General features: G+C 37.7%; 1 protein-coding gene across 1 annotated transcript in view; it reads left to right on the top strand.

Annotated features, from left to right (window-relative positions):
* HTR7 (5-hydroxytryptamine receptor 7) overlaps positions 1-9859 on the top strand; it is a 39481-nt gene extending 29622 nt beyond the window's left edge. Inside the window, exon 3 of the mRNA XM_055793776.1 lies at positions 5866-9859. Within this exon, the coding sequence (XP_055649751.1) occupies positions 5866-5902 (37 nt within the window). The 3' untranslated portion in view covers positions 5903-9859. The remainder of the gene's footprint in view (positions 1-5865) is intronic.
* The last annotated feature ends 5467 nt before the right edge of the window (positions 9860-15326 follow it).

The following is a 15326-nucleotide window of genomic DNA, read 5'->3' as shown; positions in this document are numbered from 1 at the left end:
GATGTCAAAGCAATGAAATCTAAGCCAATCTTTCTTTTTAAGAAACAGTGCATGTTGTCTAAATCAACAAACAGTAGCCACAGCAGGAAAGGCTGGAGTTGGTCCTTAGGTGCACAGGGCAGCATAGACTGGAAAACAAGAAAGCGTGGAAAAAGCTATCCTAGAGAACAGGATTGCCCATTAACTGTAGTGCAGAACTGGCTGCATAAGCCCAGCTTAATTTTTTGTCTGAGAAAACTGAATGCAGCATTTGCTGTTAGCTAAAGTAGCCACATGCAGTACTTCCAATTAGAAAAGCTTAGTCATATTGCTGTACATCCTAGACTGTATTTCTACCAGCCAGTCATTCCAAAATTGCTTTCTAGCTGCTATGTGATTCCTGGCTGGTGATGGTGACAAAAAGGGGACCAAATTTTGCTTCCATTTACTAGACTGACAAGATTTTTAAAACAGTTGTGCCTAGTTTATGCACACATTGCACTCATGTTTGCTTTCCAGGATCTCATGAGGCTGTTTAGACTTTTTGTTTCCTCTATAGCTCTTACTTGGGAACTCACCTCTCCTTATTCAGGGAGAAAGGAGTCACCACAAAGCATTTTTTACGTTGGGGCTTTTTTTTTTTTTTTTTTTTTTTTGCTTTTCTGCTTGGCATTTCTAGGGAAACGTAGCTAACTATACTGGTTCATGGGATGATCACTCAGCTGTACCACACCCTAAACACTGGGAAAAACAAAGTTATACTGGGAAATGCTCAGGCAGCAATTTCAGAGGGATTACCCTATTTTGTGCTAGGAGCTGAGGAAATCAGGCAGCAGTTGTGCAGCTGCCAACAGCATCTAGACTGCCTCTTCATCCAGCACAAGCAGCCACTCAGAGAGTCTTCAGCTGCAGCCTGAGATCTTCAGTTGCTGCCAAGAGTTATCTAGAAATCAACATAGGGGGATGCCAGTCAGACCTTCTTCACTTTATGTGTCTCTTTGTTCCCCTCTAAAGTGTATGTAAAGCTCCTTGAGAGCAGCCGCTGAGTGAGGCAGTTTGCTAAAAGGAGTTTTAGCCACCGCCGTGCCAGAGAGCCTTCTCTGAACCCACCTTTCAGTATCACAAACACATTTTACTGAAGATAAACATCACCTGTGGCCAAACTAAAAGCCAAAGAGCAAAGCTTTGAAACAGACACATGCAAAAAACCCCTCTAACACAGCTCATTAAGTGGTATTAGTATTATCCTATCTGTGATTTATCCATAAAGGTAACACTAGCTATCAACAGATCCCAGGTGAGGCAGTCCTGGATGAGCCTCCTTTAGCTGAAATAGTCTTTCCATAGCATGGCTCATGCCAGTAATATAGCAGCCAGTGTAAGGGTTGTGCTTTATCAGGAAGTCCCATGCATCCTTTTAGTCTCATCCTGCTCAGATGCCCCATGTTTATGTCATTTTTCCTCAGTAAACAGGGCACAAAACAGCTTACAGTAAGGGCTCTAGATGCGTAGACTTAGGCTGAACAATTCTCAGTGTAAGCAATGCCCTTGGAGGGGAATTTGAGATAATGGTTTTGTGAAGAGTTTAGTTTGGCTCGTTTCACAGCCTTCCCTGCCCACCTTGCAGCCTCCCACCTCTGTTTCTTTCTATCGAGTTAATTACTGAGTCAGATCTGTAACTGTTGCTCGGAGGGTCTCAAGTGTCATACGTATAAATATGTCGTCGTATAAATACGACTGTATTTCTTCATTGCCATTCTTGCTGATAACTGCCTCTGTAAACATAATGCTAGCCTACTGGAAACCAGTCTCTGATTTCACAGTAGCAATTAAATCTGCAGGAGAACCAGGCAGTAACAACATATAGCATTCCCCACGGTATTTTTTCCACCTCATTCAAATAAAACTCAAGTGGGTTTTTTGCAGTATCAAGATATAGTGAAAACTGTACTCCACTTGCTCACTCAGTAATGCTTTTTTGAGGGAAACCGCCTGTGGTAGAAACCTTGTTCCCAACATTTTCTCCCACCTCCTGCAGTCTACCAGCCTGTAAGTTTAGTGCTCAAGTACAGTATGGACGCTTACCACATTCCTCTGTTTAGCAAGAGACTTACTAGGTAGTAATAGAAACAGCCGAGTAATAAAATGTGGATTTATGATAATATCTCATTTTTATATGTCCATTGCTTCACATTTCAGTTTCGTTAAAAGAAAAGCAATGTCTTTCATGCTCTGTTCAGATGATTAACTAGCTAGCACCACCTGCAGAAAGGTATGTCAAATGTGGGAAATAAATCTACTACAATGAGAAATAAAGAAGGGAATTATTTATCAAATTAATACTATAAACAATGCAGACAGAATCCATTCACTCCCTCCCCCCTGCTTTATGGCAGGAAAATGGATTTCTAGGCAGCCCCTGCTCCAGACACTGGAGTCAGCACAGCATCATTAGAAGGATATTATTGAGGTAAGTTTAGAGGTCACTGACCAAGATGCTGTAGGTAAAGAACTGGAAGGTGTTTTGAAGCAATGTCATTTGTTCTGTTGCTTTCACCTAGTTATCAATTTAGCTTTCCATATTATTTTTCTTATCTTTCAGGAAAAACTATTCAAAGTATAGTAGTCTCAGAAAATGTGCAAGATCCATGTATCATCAAATCCTGTTAGCAGTTTGCTTAGGAATCCATTCTCATCTTTTAAAGCATTGTTTCTCAGGAAGAACCAGGGAGAGGGAAGGGAGAAAATTCAGAGATGTGGGGAATGGTCTTAATGTACAAATTATTAAGACTCTTGCCCCTTATTTCAAAGGGTGAGGAGGTAGGAAAGGCGAGGACTGGATTATTTTTATTTTAAGAGAAGGGCTCAAGTAAATAAATTTGAAAAAAGCCAAAGAAACAGTGCATTAGAAGAGCAATCTTTGCAACATGCAAGAAATATAAACTTTGCAACATGCAAGAAATACAAACATATTATCCCTCTCCACAGATTTTAATTCTCTTAAGTAGTTATTGCTGCTAAAGAGTGGGTTCAGCATGAGTTTGAAGTGAATCAATACTGTTTTCTATAGCCGCTTTCTAAATGTTTTGCCAAATAGGCCTGTTGTTGTTCCCCACCCTCGCTATTCTGGTCCCCCTCTCAGCTGCCCTGCTGCATTGCCAACCCCCTTCCTGTGCAGTGGTATTTCCAATAGGGCAGAAGAGCTCGTATTTACTGAAAACTGAAAGATGCTTATAATCCCCAGATTATTTTTTCTCTGCTGCAAGCAAATAAAACCCCACTGAGATATTCTTTTCTTAAAGATATATTGATATATCGTTACTGTACAGGGTAATATTTTTGATGATTTGTAACTTCATGACTTTCTTGATTGAAATTATTATTTCTGTCATTTGTGATCTTTCACATAGAACTAGTCAAGTTACTTCAGCAAAAAAAAGCATACAGATGTATCAAAGTTTCCAGAAGAGACCAATGCACTTTTATAAACCAACATACCAGACTGAATAAATATTTTGCTTTTAGTTTTCTATCTACTTAATCAAAAACAATATTTCATTAAGTCAGTAGTTGTGTGGTCCTGCTAGTTCCAGAAAATTGTGTTTACAGTATACTTATTTTTACTTTCTGCTGGAGAAGACAAAGAAAGCCACTGTAGTACACTTAGTTCAGCGCTTCTGGATAATCTATGTTTTAAAGCATGGAAAAATATAGCAGAACTCATCTGGACAAACTCAGTGATGTCTCAGAAAACTCTACATCTTTAGCTAATCTAACCAGGGTTTTGTCAGGTCTGTGATAAAACAGCAGAGATTCTTCAGTCAAATCAACCATTGTGAAGATGGTTGCAAGGAAAAGATAAAATAGACAAATTAAATGAACATTTAATTCCAAACAATAGTTGTGAAAGCAATACAACCCCACCCAATAAGTAAAAACGATGGTATTTTTGTAATCTCAACGCTTAAACAGCACAATGACGAAACATTACAGCTGTGTCATAGAAATCCAGAAATTAATACCTCAATAGTATGTGTTTCCAAACAGAGTAAGAGCTACTTAACAACAACTTTAGAGACTGTTTTCCTTGCATATTTAATTAATAGAGACTTTGACGAAGGAATGCTCTAGCACGTTGCTGTGGTTTTGCAGTCCAGTAAAATAATTTTACCCTAGCATATGTTTGATGTAAGGAGGATGCACGTCTTCCGTATACTGATGTACTATCAAGGACCTACTAAAGGTACTTATTGCCTCTCCAAGCTAAGGACATTAAAGAACCCCAGTATTTATCCTGAGAAAGAAGAAATAACAGAAATATTTAAAAAGTAAAATGGGAACTAAACAAGCAGACAGAACTTGAAACCTTTTGGATACTTCATTGTGAATGTGCAGAGAGCCTTTCTGTTCCTTACAGAATACTTAGAGTTTTTCTTAGCTTGTATACAGCAGATACTTTTGTGAAACTCATAAATTATATTTCTCTCTTCAAACAAAGCAGTAAATACAGCAAGACAAAATCATGCTAAGGACCTTTAACTTGCAATTACCGAAAAAAAATATTAAATAAATAATCAAATGTTCAACTGGCCAGATAAAGTTAATGCTGCAAAACAACTACTTTTTTTTTTAAGATTAGTCTTCTCTGTCCAAAATAATCCTGTCAGCCCAGAAAACAGGAAAGATCATGAGCATCAAAATGGCTTGTAATTACAAAGATTTATAAAAGCAAACGTTTAGCCATGATAATGAAATTACTCATTGTCTTTTGTCCATATATTTTCTGGCTGTTCCTCCAATGAATGCAATACATGAACAGAACATAACATTTCCTAAGGCAAATTATATAAGGTCCAGAACTTTATTCTGGCTTTAAAAACTGCCTAGAATTAAAATACATAATTTTAAAAAATCCTTGCTTTCCTTTATATCTAGTTTTGAACGTGGATATAATTACCTGGTCAGTTCTCAGAAATTCCTACCTACTTGTCTTTCTTTAATTTAGATCTATTTTGGCCAAGATGTGTTTTCATGTAATAAAATTTTGAAATGAGGGAGAATGCTAGTTTTTCTGTACAAATACTTGCTCCTGATCCATTTACTGTTGTGAATAATTCAGTAATTTCAACAGGGAGGTTATAATGAGACAAAGGAGTGCCTCACAGCATGCTGTAGCCAGGCAGAGATGGAGCTGGGGTGCCCTGGAAAGCTGCTTTGTAATCTCACAGATGTTTCTGTTACAACATTTCAGCCTGGTTACTGTAGAGGGTTGGTTCTTCCCTTCACCAAACTGGAAGAGAGGCAGGAATTTGCCCTAACTGTAATTAGAGCGATGGTGCTATAAGTAGGATAAAATACAATGTCATTCCAGCTAGTTAAGATGTATATGTTTCATGCAAAGATTTTGCAGCAATTCCTTGCCTATAGATGGTTTTATGAAATTGGGGGAGAAGCCTTTGTTATGGCTCTGGCCTCTTACTCCCTCTCTTGCACACATGAGATCTCCATGGGCAGTGACACATGTAGGCTTGTGCTGCCACCAGAGGCTGGAAGGCTGGGCCAGATGTGGGGGGATCAGTAAAACCAGCTGCATTTTCTGAAGTCATTTTGGGCTTCTGCCACTGAATTGTGTAAAATGGCCTGGGAAAATTCCTTAGTTCTTGCAGCCACGCAAAATGCAATGAGTACAAAGGACTCGAAAACCACCAGAACCCTCCGCTTTCCCCTAGTTTCCTCCTTTGTACAAGACCTCTAAGAATTATCTTATTAGCCATGATCTAATTGCCTCTTAAGAAATGTTTCCATTTATTTCAGTGGTATCTGGATCAGGACTTATAGTTGCTCCAGGACATTTCTCATCTAATTCATCCACTTTTTTAAAAACAGGAGAAGTTCTGATTTCTCCAGGGAAAAAGAGTCATGACCAAATGTGCATCAAAGCAGCCAGTAAAGGTCAAGCCAGAACTGGAGAAAGGAAAATGAAGAATTGGCTTCTGAAGAACCAGATAGATTGGTGAAATGTACTTCATCTTCTTTTGATGGGAACATGCTAAAAATACTCAATGAGCTCAATATATTACGTTAAATACATTTCCACCGGAAGTAGTCACATCTTGTTTGTTATGAAGAAATGTGCTGATACATACAAATGAAAATAGTTTTCTGCCTGAGAAAGCCAAATCATTTCAGCAATAAACTTGGCATATGGGGAGGAGAAAAATAGGCAACTAAAACTCAAAGGTGAAGCACTGTACAGATTTCCATCACATTAAATAATGTAGAAGAGCATTCATTTATGTTTATCATGCTTGTGGATTGTAATATTGGTATTAATATTCAGGGATCATCAGTGATACCAAATGTATTTTGTTGTACTACAAAAAGAAGTTTTCGAGCCAATGGTGGCTCGGGGATGCTTTCAGGGCTCGTGTTAAAGAGATGCTATGCACCTGCAATGGGATTGAGAAAGGCAACAATAAAAGACTGATTTTTGTAAAAGCATCCTGTTGTACTAAGTAAATGTCTGTTTACTTGTTAACATACACATGCTTTGTTCTCCATAACCTTTTAAAAAAGCTGCCATCGAGTTACTGTCTGACAAAAGTTAAGAGACAGAATTAGAGCGCACACCTGTTACAACACAGTTAATTTACAGATACGATTGCTTTGCTTTAATGTTTTAATTTTCTTGACCTGCCAATTTATAAAAAACAATTCTATCTCATTTTAACTCAAACAACTATAAAAGGCTGGAGAATTTCCATAGCACTTTGCTTTTTGTCCTACTGCCTAGCCAGACTAGACTGAGAAATACATGTTAATTTTTAAAATGTGTTTAAGAACTGTTATTTATGCCAATGTCTCGTTATAACTAAAATAAACCCCTTTGACTTGACAAAACTTAAATAGGCAAGTGTTAATGACCATTTGTCCCGGGGAAAATTGATTCAAGAGATCATGCCTTTGAACACTTTTGGGTTTTTTGAGCTTATTATATTCATTTCTTCTCAGTTTCTAAACTATACATGGTTAAAAAATCCACAATGCAGCAGGGTATAGCATTCGTAAATGCTATCTTCTTTAAATCTTTACATCTTGATGAGCACTTGCCTTATTTCCATAGCCATATGATTTGTGCTAACTTGGTCTCCTACTTGCAGTTTAACCAAAATGCTGCTGGTAAATCGTCCACTGACTACACACACCATTACAGCTTTGATTTCCTGTGTTTAAATTAACATACAAGTTCACAATAGTTATCTAAATAAGAAGCCAGGCATCGACCAACACAAGACAACTCATTACTTATCAGCGAGAGATGACTACAGAATGCAAATCAATCCATGCTAAGTCTATGTAAAACCTAGGACGGAAAGCCTAGCCCATTTTCTGCTCACTGTCTGACACCCTAAGCTGACGTCTGCAGTTAGGCAAGAGAGCACCAGGGTAGCGTATTTTCATTGTATGAGGTCAGCAAGACTCTTTTCAGTATTTCACTGATAAAAATAATCACTGTGAACTCTGCATTTGAAACAAAATGAGTCTTATAATTTGCTTTATTTCCCAAAGGCAATGAGACAGCAACGCTTTTCACTGGGTTAGCTTTAAGTATTTAAGAGGAAATGGGACAATTATTGTCAATGGGCAATGGACCAGTTCTGGTTGGATTACACGAGAATATATTCAGGGAAACTCATCTGAAGTTAAAATTACACTGGCAAATAATACTATAACTGGATCTAATGAGAAAGAGAGATGATAGAGTCATAAATGGACAAAAAACCCCAAAACATTAAAAAGAAAAAAAAGTCTGTTTCTTCTTTTAAAAAACCCAAACCTTAAAATAAAGGGCAGTAGTCATACTCTGAAACTAATTTTTAAGCTTTATGGTCTCATTTGCGTGTCCATTATACAAAGGCAATGAAACAATTTTACTTAGATGAATTAGAGTTTCACTTCCCTTGTTCATGACATTGTGTCAAAAACTTCACAAGTGAAATGGAAAAATTATACATCATATGAATAATTAAAGTGGTTTTTTTTAAAAAAAAAACAACCAAAAAAATGCTACAGATGATACCTTTCTGTGAAAATTCATGGGATTTTTTAATACTGCTGTTGTAAGCTTAAGTGAAAATTTATGTTTTAGCAGAAATATAACCAAGGACAAGAGTCAAAAAGTGCTTTTACCTGTTAGGGATCTACAGTTCTAGATAGATATATTTATACATATATATATATAAAACACACATCCAGTCCCTCATATTTTAGAATGGTACTGCTTCATGAAAAGAAGGCAACAAATGTTATTACCTAATAAACATTTGTTTCTTTTAATATCTATTAGATTCCCAGAATCTTGCAGAAATTATGAGAATATTTTGGAATAAGTTGCAGCATCATGGGTCTATAAAGTTGCAGTTGTGCCTGATTTTTTCCTGAAGAGTTTTTCATCCAGGAGTTTTTGGACTTGTAAACAACACAAAGAACATTGGGAACTACAGAATACCAATACTTCATCATACAAGATGAAGCCCTTTTTTTTTTCTTACTGTAACCGTCAGGTCTGTCACCTCTCTCAAAGCAATGCACAAACCCACACAATAACTAGAAGAATAACTCAAGGCTAAGTACATATTCAAGAGATGCATCATAGTACATATTCAAGAGATGCATCATAGCAAACAATGTATACAGTATTTTAGACGATTAGGGAAAAAGTGGGACTGATCAAAAGAAGTCTAGAGATTAGATGGCCTGCTGGGACGATGAATTGAGCTTTCAATAGTTTCTGTAGCCAGCAGCACAAAAGCTGCACACAGACCTGCCTTACACTGAGATAACGCAAGTCCCGGGCTGTAGGCATAAGACTAGCACAGTGAATAATGCCAGGAACAAGGCTCAGACTCTCAGTCTGAGAAGATGCCATTCTAGCTCCGTCACCAAACCTGTTCTGGGATGTGACAGTGAGCAGCTTGCGTTTTCAAAGGGCTGCCTTATGGTAGTTACCATTGCATTTATCAATTTTACTAAATAAAATTCAGTTCCCCAAAGTTTTGCAAACCCCTTGATGTTTCACTATGTGCCCCAGCCTGTCTTGTTCTCCATATGTATTCTTGGGGTCAACAGACATCCAAGGTATTTGGTGGACCAGAACACTTTTATTATATCTCTCCTGTTCTTCCCTCATTATCATTTTTTTGTCCAGGTTCATCTGTTCATTACAAACCTAAAGCTTTTTGCCTAGCTGCCCTCTTAATTCTAATGTAAAGTTCTTACTATATAAGGTAGCTTTATTCATTTGACAAAGTGATTAATTCACTTCAGACCTGAGCAAAAACTAAATACAATGACAAAAGAAGAAATTTTTTCTTATTACCAGAAGATGCACTGCTGGAAAAGTTGTGTGAAAGCACAAAAAATCGTATCTATGTATAATATGAAAACAGTCAGATGTTCTTGATAATTATAATAGATAAAAGTGAATTTTATGTATTATTTCAGTCAGACGGGACTTTTAATATGCAAAACTCACCAGAGGATTGAGCTGAAACTCTATATATTTTAAGTAATTTATTTTTCCTTGATGAGATCTAGTAAAAGTGTAAAGGTGGTTAACATAAGAGACTACTTCCCACAAATAGCTTACCAAGAAATACAAATACAAGGAAATTAAGTTCTTCAAGTTGTAAGTGGCCTGCCCTGAAAATGCTGAGTGTCTTTGGTTGCAATATGAGTCTTATTTTTAAAACAAAGAATTGTTGCCACTTGCATTGTAAATGATTCCAATTTATATAGCAGACCAATTTAGTAAAAAAGGAAATAGGGTTCTTCTGTATTAGGTACTGAGCTATATTATGCTTTTAAAATGTGTAAGCCCAGAGGGATATTAAAATGTTCATTTGGATAGTATTTAAAAGGTAATTACTTTTATACAATAAAATAAGAAGTCTACTGAATACTAATCCCTGTGTCATGTGCTTTCTTTGAAGTAATGCTATGGAAAATAGAGAATCCATTTGTTTAAATGATTTATTTCAGATTCATTGAAGACATTCTCATGTACAGAAATGTCTGATTTTTTTCAGCTTGACTTATTGAAAATCCTTACTGTATTAAAATTAACGTTAAAGAAAGGCACCTACACTTGTTGGATAGCACTGAACTGAAAGAGTGAGAGATTGGAAATTTGAATGATGCTCCTGAGGAACGTGTGGTTTGGTTTGTTCAGCACAAGCACTGCTGCAAAGAACACTGGCTCAGGCCCTGCTGAGCAGGTCGAGATTAATTGCTCCTAACCAAAAACTGATTTCAGCTATTCAAGCCTTTTAAGGGAAGGGAAAATGCTCAAAAATTTTAGTTGTATTTCAGTCCAGAGAAGGTTGCGCAGACCAGAAAGGATATTTTGTCCAATTTCTCAAATAACATAATCTAAATACAGATTTGGATTTGGTTCTAGTTCTATTTCAAGAAGTCATATAGCATATTGTCTAGGAAATCCTCTCATGTTAGTTTTGTTTGTTAAAAATGGATGACCTAACATTTCTTTTCAAAAAGTCCAAAGACCTTGGCTAGTGTAGTCAAAACTATTTTAATTTATAAAAAAAAATTAAAATGTTTGCATCCTACTTACATTCACACCCATTTTATTTGTCTCCTTGCAGGAGTGCATATATGAATACTATATAGCTTTGTTTTTTCCCTTCAAACTTTTTTTCCCATAATTTGCAGACCACTTCCAGAGTTTTTACTGATAATGATAATTCAAAGGCCACAGGCTAGGAAACACTGATCACAACCTCTCAACCCAACCATCATTTTGATAAACCAGACCTTTAGCATAAATACTTGACATCTAGATTATGCCTCTGATGCTCTATTCAATACACAGAGGGCATCCATCTTGAGACATCCACAGAAAACAGTAAATATTCAGACTTTTAATAAGATGCTTTGTTTATGCAAGTGTTTTCTTCCTTTTTCCTCTGCTGTCTCAACGCTGATATCAACATCTTCTCCTATAGTTGACTACCTAACTGAATTCTTTTGTTAAAAGCACAATGTATCTAATTTGGGTATTTACTCAAATAAGCAGACATGATTTCCAGCTGACTCAAAATAAACCAATAAGTGAGACAGCCACATATGACCGTTTGACTACTTTTTCCAGCATATCATAACAGAGATTTTTTAGAAGACAGTATTTTGAAACTGCTCTCAAAAAATCACTTTTATGTGTAACCATTTGAGTTGTTCTGAGCAAACCGCATCCCTTACAGTTTCGATTACCAGATTCAGAAAAGATGAGAAACACAAACAGCAACACAAACCAGGCTGGGAAATCACATCAGAAAAAAGCTGATGAGAGAAGTATTTGAGGCAGTAAATATATACATACTTCTCCAGGACAAATGTATACCAAAGAAGCAGGCTGTACCGGTGTCCTCAGTCTAGGGTTACTTCCCGGTGCCTGAACGCAGATGTGTACCGCCAGATCTGAGTGCAGGTTTCCTCTCCAGCACTGTTCCCCAGGCTGTGCCCATGGGGAGGGGAGCAGGGCGGTGGGCACCAAGCAAGGTGAGGCACAGGCCAACATGCCTCCTGCTCTGGAGCACACCGCAGGGCACATCTGCCCCCCAAAGCATAAACTGCCAAGGAACAAGAGCTCAGTGAGGTCAGATCACCAAACTTTCCCAGGGCACACCAGGTCACAATTAACCCTCTCTTCTTGGAGAAGAGGAAAGGTGCCCTGTGAAAAGTCTCATCCTGCTCCCTCCGAGGAGGTAGTTGGTGCGAATGGAGCACAGCTAAAAAGCCTCACCTTTCCAGTGCCTATTTTCTTGACTGTAGCTGTCATTTTACTGAATAGAAAGGAGTCTTTGTGCTATCCCTGTTCTTAATTTATTCTTACCAAGCTGGACATCTACTAACTATTACTTAATTTTTAGCAAGAACGTGAAGCTGCTCTTAAACTATTTCTGATGAAGTTACAACCAGGACAGATGAACTGTGTAAGCTTCTTTCACATGATGAAACTTAGGCTGATCTATGCTTACAACGAGAACTGCCAAGAACCTCTCTGCTCTCCCAGGCCATTTACATATGCCCACTCTATATTCATTAGTTTGACATTTACTGCTCCTATTCTGTCAGCAGAAGGTTGATTTGATTTTCACTCTTGCTATTACAATGTCACAGGTATAACAGCACTGTGAATGGTGCAGCGGATTTACAGATTAAATAAAACATGATTTCTGAGGAGTAATTATGGGTAGGAAATGAAATCTTAATAACAACTTACAATGGGATAGCAATTAGCTAAATACAATTATTTTATTAATTAACATGATTTATAGATGAATCACTGGAGAAAAATGCCCAACTACAAACTTACCTCTTCTCTAAAACATTCTGAAGATCAAGATATGGAGAGTGATCAGTTTCTTGAAAAGGGCAGCAAGAGCAAGAAGAAAGCAAAGAGAAAAATGGTAAAAAAGCTGCTGCCTATCTCAAATCACTCAGACCTCTCACACTGGAAATGCTCGCTTTCAAATTTGAGCGTGATAAAGTGAAACCAAGCTCTAGTTTTGCCACACGTATGACCAACCAATAGTAATTTTTGAGCAGGAATATGATATATCTAAAAAACCCCTAAGTACCCTAAAGGAAAAGTTTTGTGGGATTGGATGAAATTTTTCTAGAATTGTGATCCAATAAAAGGCCACGTGGCTGCTGCTGCAGCATGGATGCCTCTAAACCCTGTTTAGCTCTAAGCTCCTGCAAGGCACAGAGGTCTGCAGACCCAGAGCCAGCCCTTATGAAGAGATCCTCTACTCAAGTTGCCGATCCAGTGAGAACATGGACTGTACACCCAGTAGAACCAGAGCTCTACACGTTGCAGATCTGGTCACTCCTTTTAGAGATAGTTGTGACAGGGGTAGCATCTGTATTTCTTATAAATGGTCAGGGCACTTGCCACATGGAAAATCTGCCATCAAGGCTCACATCAAACCCACAGCCTACTTATTCCCAAGCGGTCCAGCCAGCAGGCTATTCAGAGTGACATAAACATTGTCTGGCCCTTCTAGTGAAGACTCTTTGCAGAAAGCAATTCAACGTTAATCGGATCAAAATGGAACTGAACGGGTGCATGACTCCATAGCCAAGTACTTCAGATGTTAATTTACATCTAAGGAGGTTATATCAAGCGGATGTATTGTAAAGGCACAAAGTTGTGGGTAAAATGACAGAGGCAGAAACCGGGACTCAAGTTTACTGTTTTTCCCAGATGAGATCCTACAGAATCAAGCCTCTAGAGGCTCTGTTCGGCCCAGAGATCCCAAATGCTTCTCCCCATAAAAGAGCATTACTTCAACAGCAGAAAGGGAAACCATTCCACCACCAAGTCAAAAGACCTTGGTGATTTGGTGCTTTATCAAGAGACAGCTGAAGATCAGCTCTCTTAGCATAAGGATCACTGTCCATAGTGAGTGTTATAAACACTAACTCTTTTCTGTAAAATGCACGCAATATAATTGTCCTTTCAAAAGAAATAGAGAGCTTCACTAAGATCTTCAGAGAAAAGAGCATAGATGCCCATCTCTAGGAATGAATCCAAAAAATAGTAGGCACATCCCACTTCCAGAAAGTAGTTTCAAGTGTAACAGAATTATATTGGCTAATTGAAGGAAGCTTTTTTGCTTTCAGATCCCACGCTGAGGCTCCCAGCCCATCCCCAGATGCTCCAGAAGAAGCCTATATACCTAATATAGGCATTGGCATTTCATTTTGGGCATCAGGCACCTAAGAAGTTAACCCAGCATTGGGACTGATACAACTATTTTCAAAGTATACTGGCACAAACATGTGGATGAAGTCATGGATATTATATTACCAGCTTTAATTAACTAAATGAAAAGATACACTGTTCTCTCTGAGGATTGACTAAGATGCAATGAAAATTATTAAGACCGTAGAGCCACAGTGCAGCTAGAACAGGGATAAAAATGTTATTTTACGGTGAATGATTATATCCATTAATACAGCTTACCAGAGAGCGACTTAAACCTTCATTTGCAACTTTTCATTTTCATGTATTTGAAGATACGTTTCCATTAGCAACAGCAGTAATTCCTTTGTTATGATGCATTTTGGAGTTATGGTAAATAAGAAAAATGCAAAGTGTTACTGGCAATTTGCATATAGATAGTGAACTTCTGTAAGATAAAAGCCAAAATAAACCAATTTGTATATTTAAGTCATTTAGCCTTTAATTCTATGTTCAACTTGCTGCTTTGAACTACTATTCCGTATTTACTTCTCACAGGCTTTTATGCTATATGGCTACTAACCACTTCATTTAAAGTAGTCATTGGATACAAAATTATTGATACATTATGGATATTTTGATCCATTATTGATTATTTGCTTAAAATCCAAGAAAATTAATATATCCAAAATCCTGCTGAGACAATCATCAGCTATTTGTTGCTATACACATTACTCTGCATCTCAGAGTACGCCAACATGATGACAAATGTGTTTCCTCATATAATTTCATCCTACGTGGATGCACATATTCCACTCAGAAAACTGACTGTTTTAACAGGTCATTTCTTCACAATGTTTCTCAATGTATTTTTGCAAGATTATTTTCTAACCGTCTAAAATGTTGATGTTTTTTATCAAAGTCTCTTACCTTTTAGGACTCTCCTGGAAAACCTTTATCTGAATTTATTGCTGTGCTTTACTTCTAAGTTCTCCTTGCTTCTGCAAGACCCTCCTTTCCAGACCAACCGAATACTCAGTCTGACCTTGCTACTGTAAAGACAGAGCCTATAAGCTGGGACATCCTCCCTTACACTGCAGCTCCATCGCTGTGTCTTTGACCTCCATCAGCAGTTGACATCTGCCATGCAAAAGTAACCACACATCTATTTGAAAGGTGTTCTCACCTAAGATATTTCATTAATTCAATTTTTCCTCAGCGGCACTAGGATCTCTTAACTCTGTACGTTTTATGAAAATGCAGGACAACTAATTTCCCACTAAAAAAAGGCAGAGCACGAAGTGTGTTTGCTGTAGCAAGGTCTGCAAGGTGGAAGGCAGGCCAGACAAACCCACACACAGAGGGAGCCTGGTTTAGAGGGGGCTCAGGCGTTATGATTGTGCTCTGACTGTTTAGTTCAGCATAATTCTACGCTCTGATTTACAAATACACAAAATGCAATCGTGAAGTTCCCTCACATCTAAGTGATGGTTGAAACTTCACAAGACTTTAATCAGAAAGCACTGACATTTTGCCCGTTAATAAAAAACAGAGAGGGTGCTATGAATATGCATTACGC

This window comes from Falco peregrinus, chromosome 1 (assembly GCF_023634155.1).
Source record: "Falco peregrinus isolate bFalPer1 chromosome 1, bFalPer1.pri, whole genome shotgun sequence".
Lineage (NCBI taxonomy): Eukaryota > Metazoa > Chordata > Aves > Falconiformes > Falconidae > Falco > Falco peregrinus.
The sequence above is the reverse complement of the archived record's forward strand: the minus strand, read 5'-3'. Positions and strand labels throughout refer to the sequence as shown.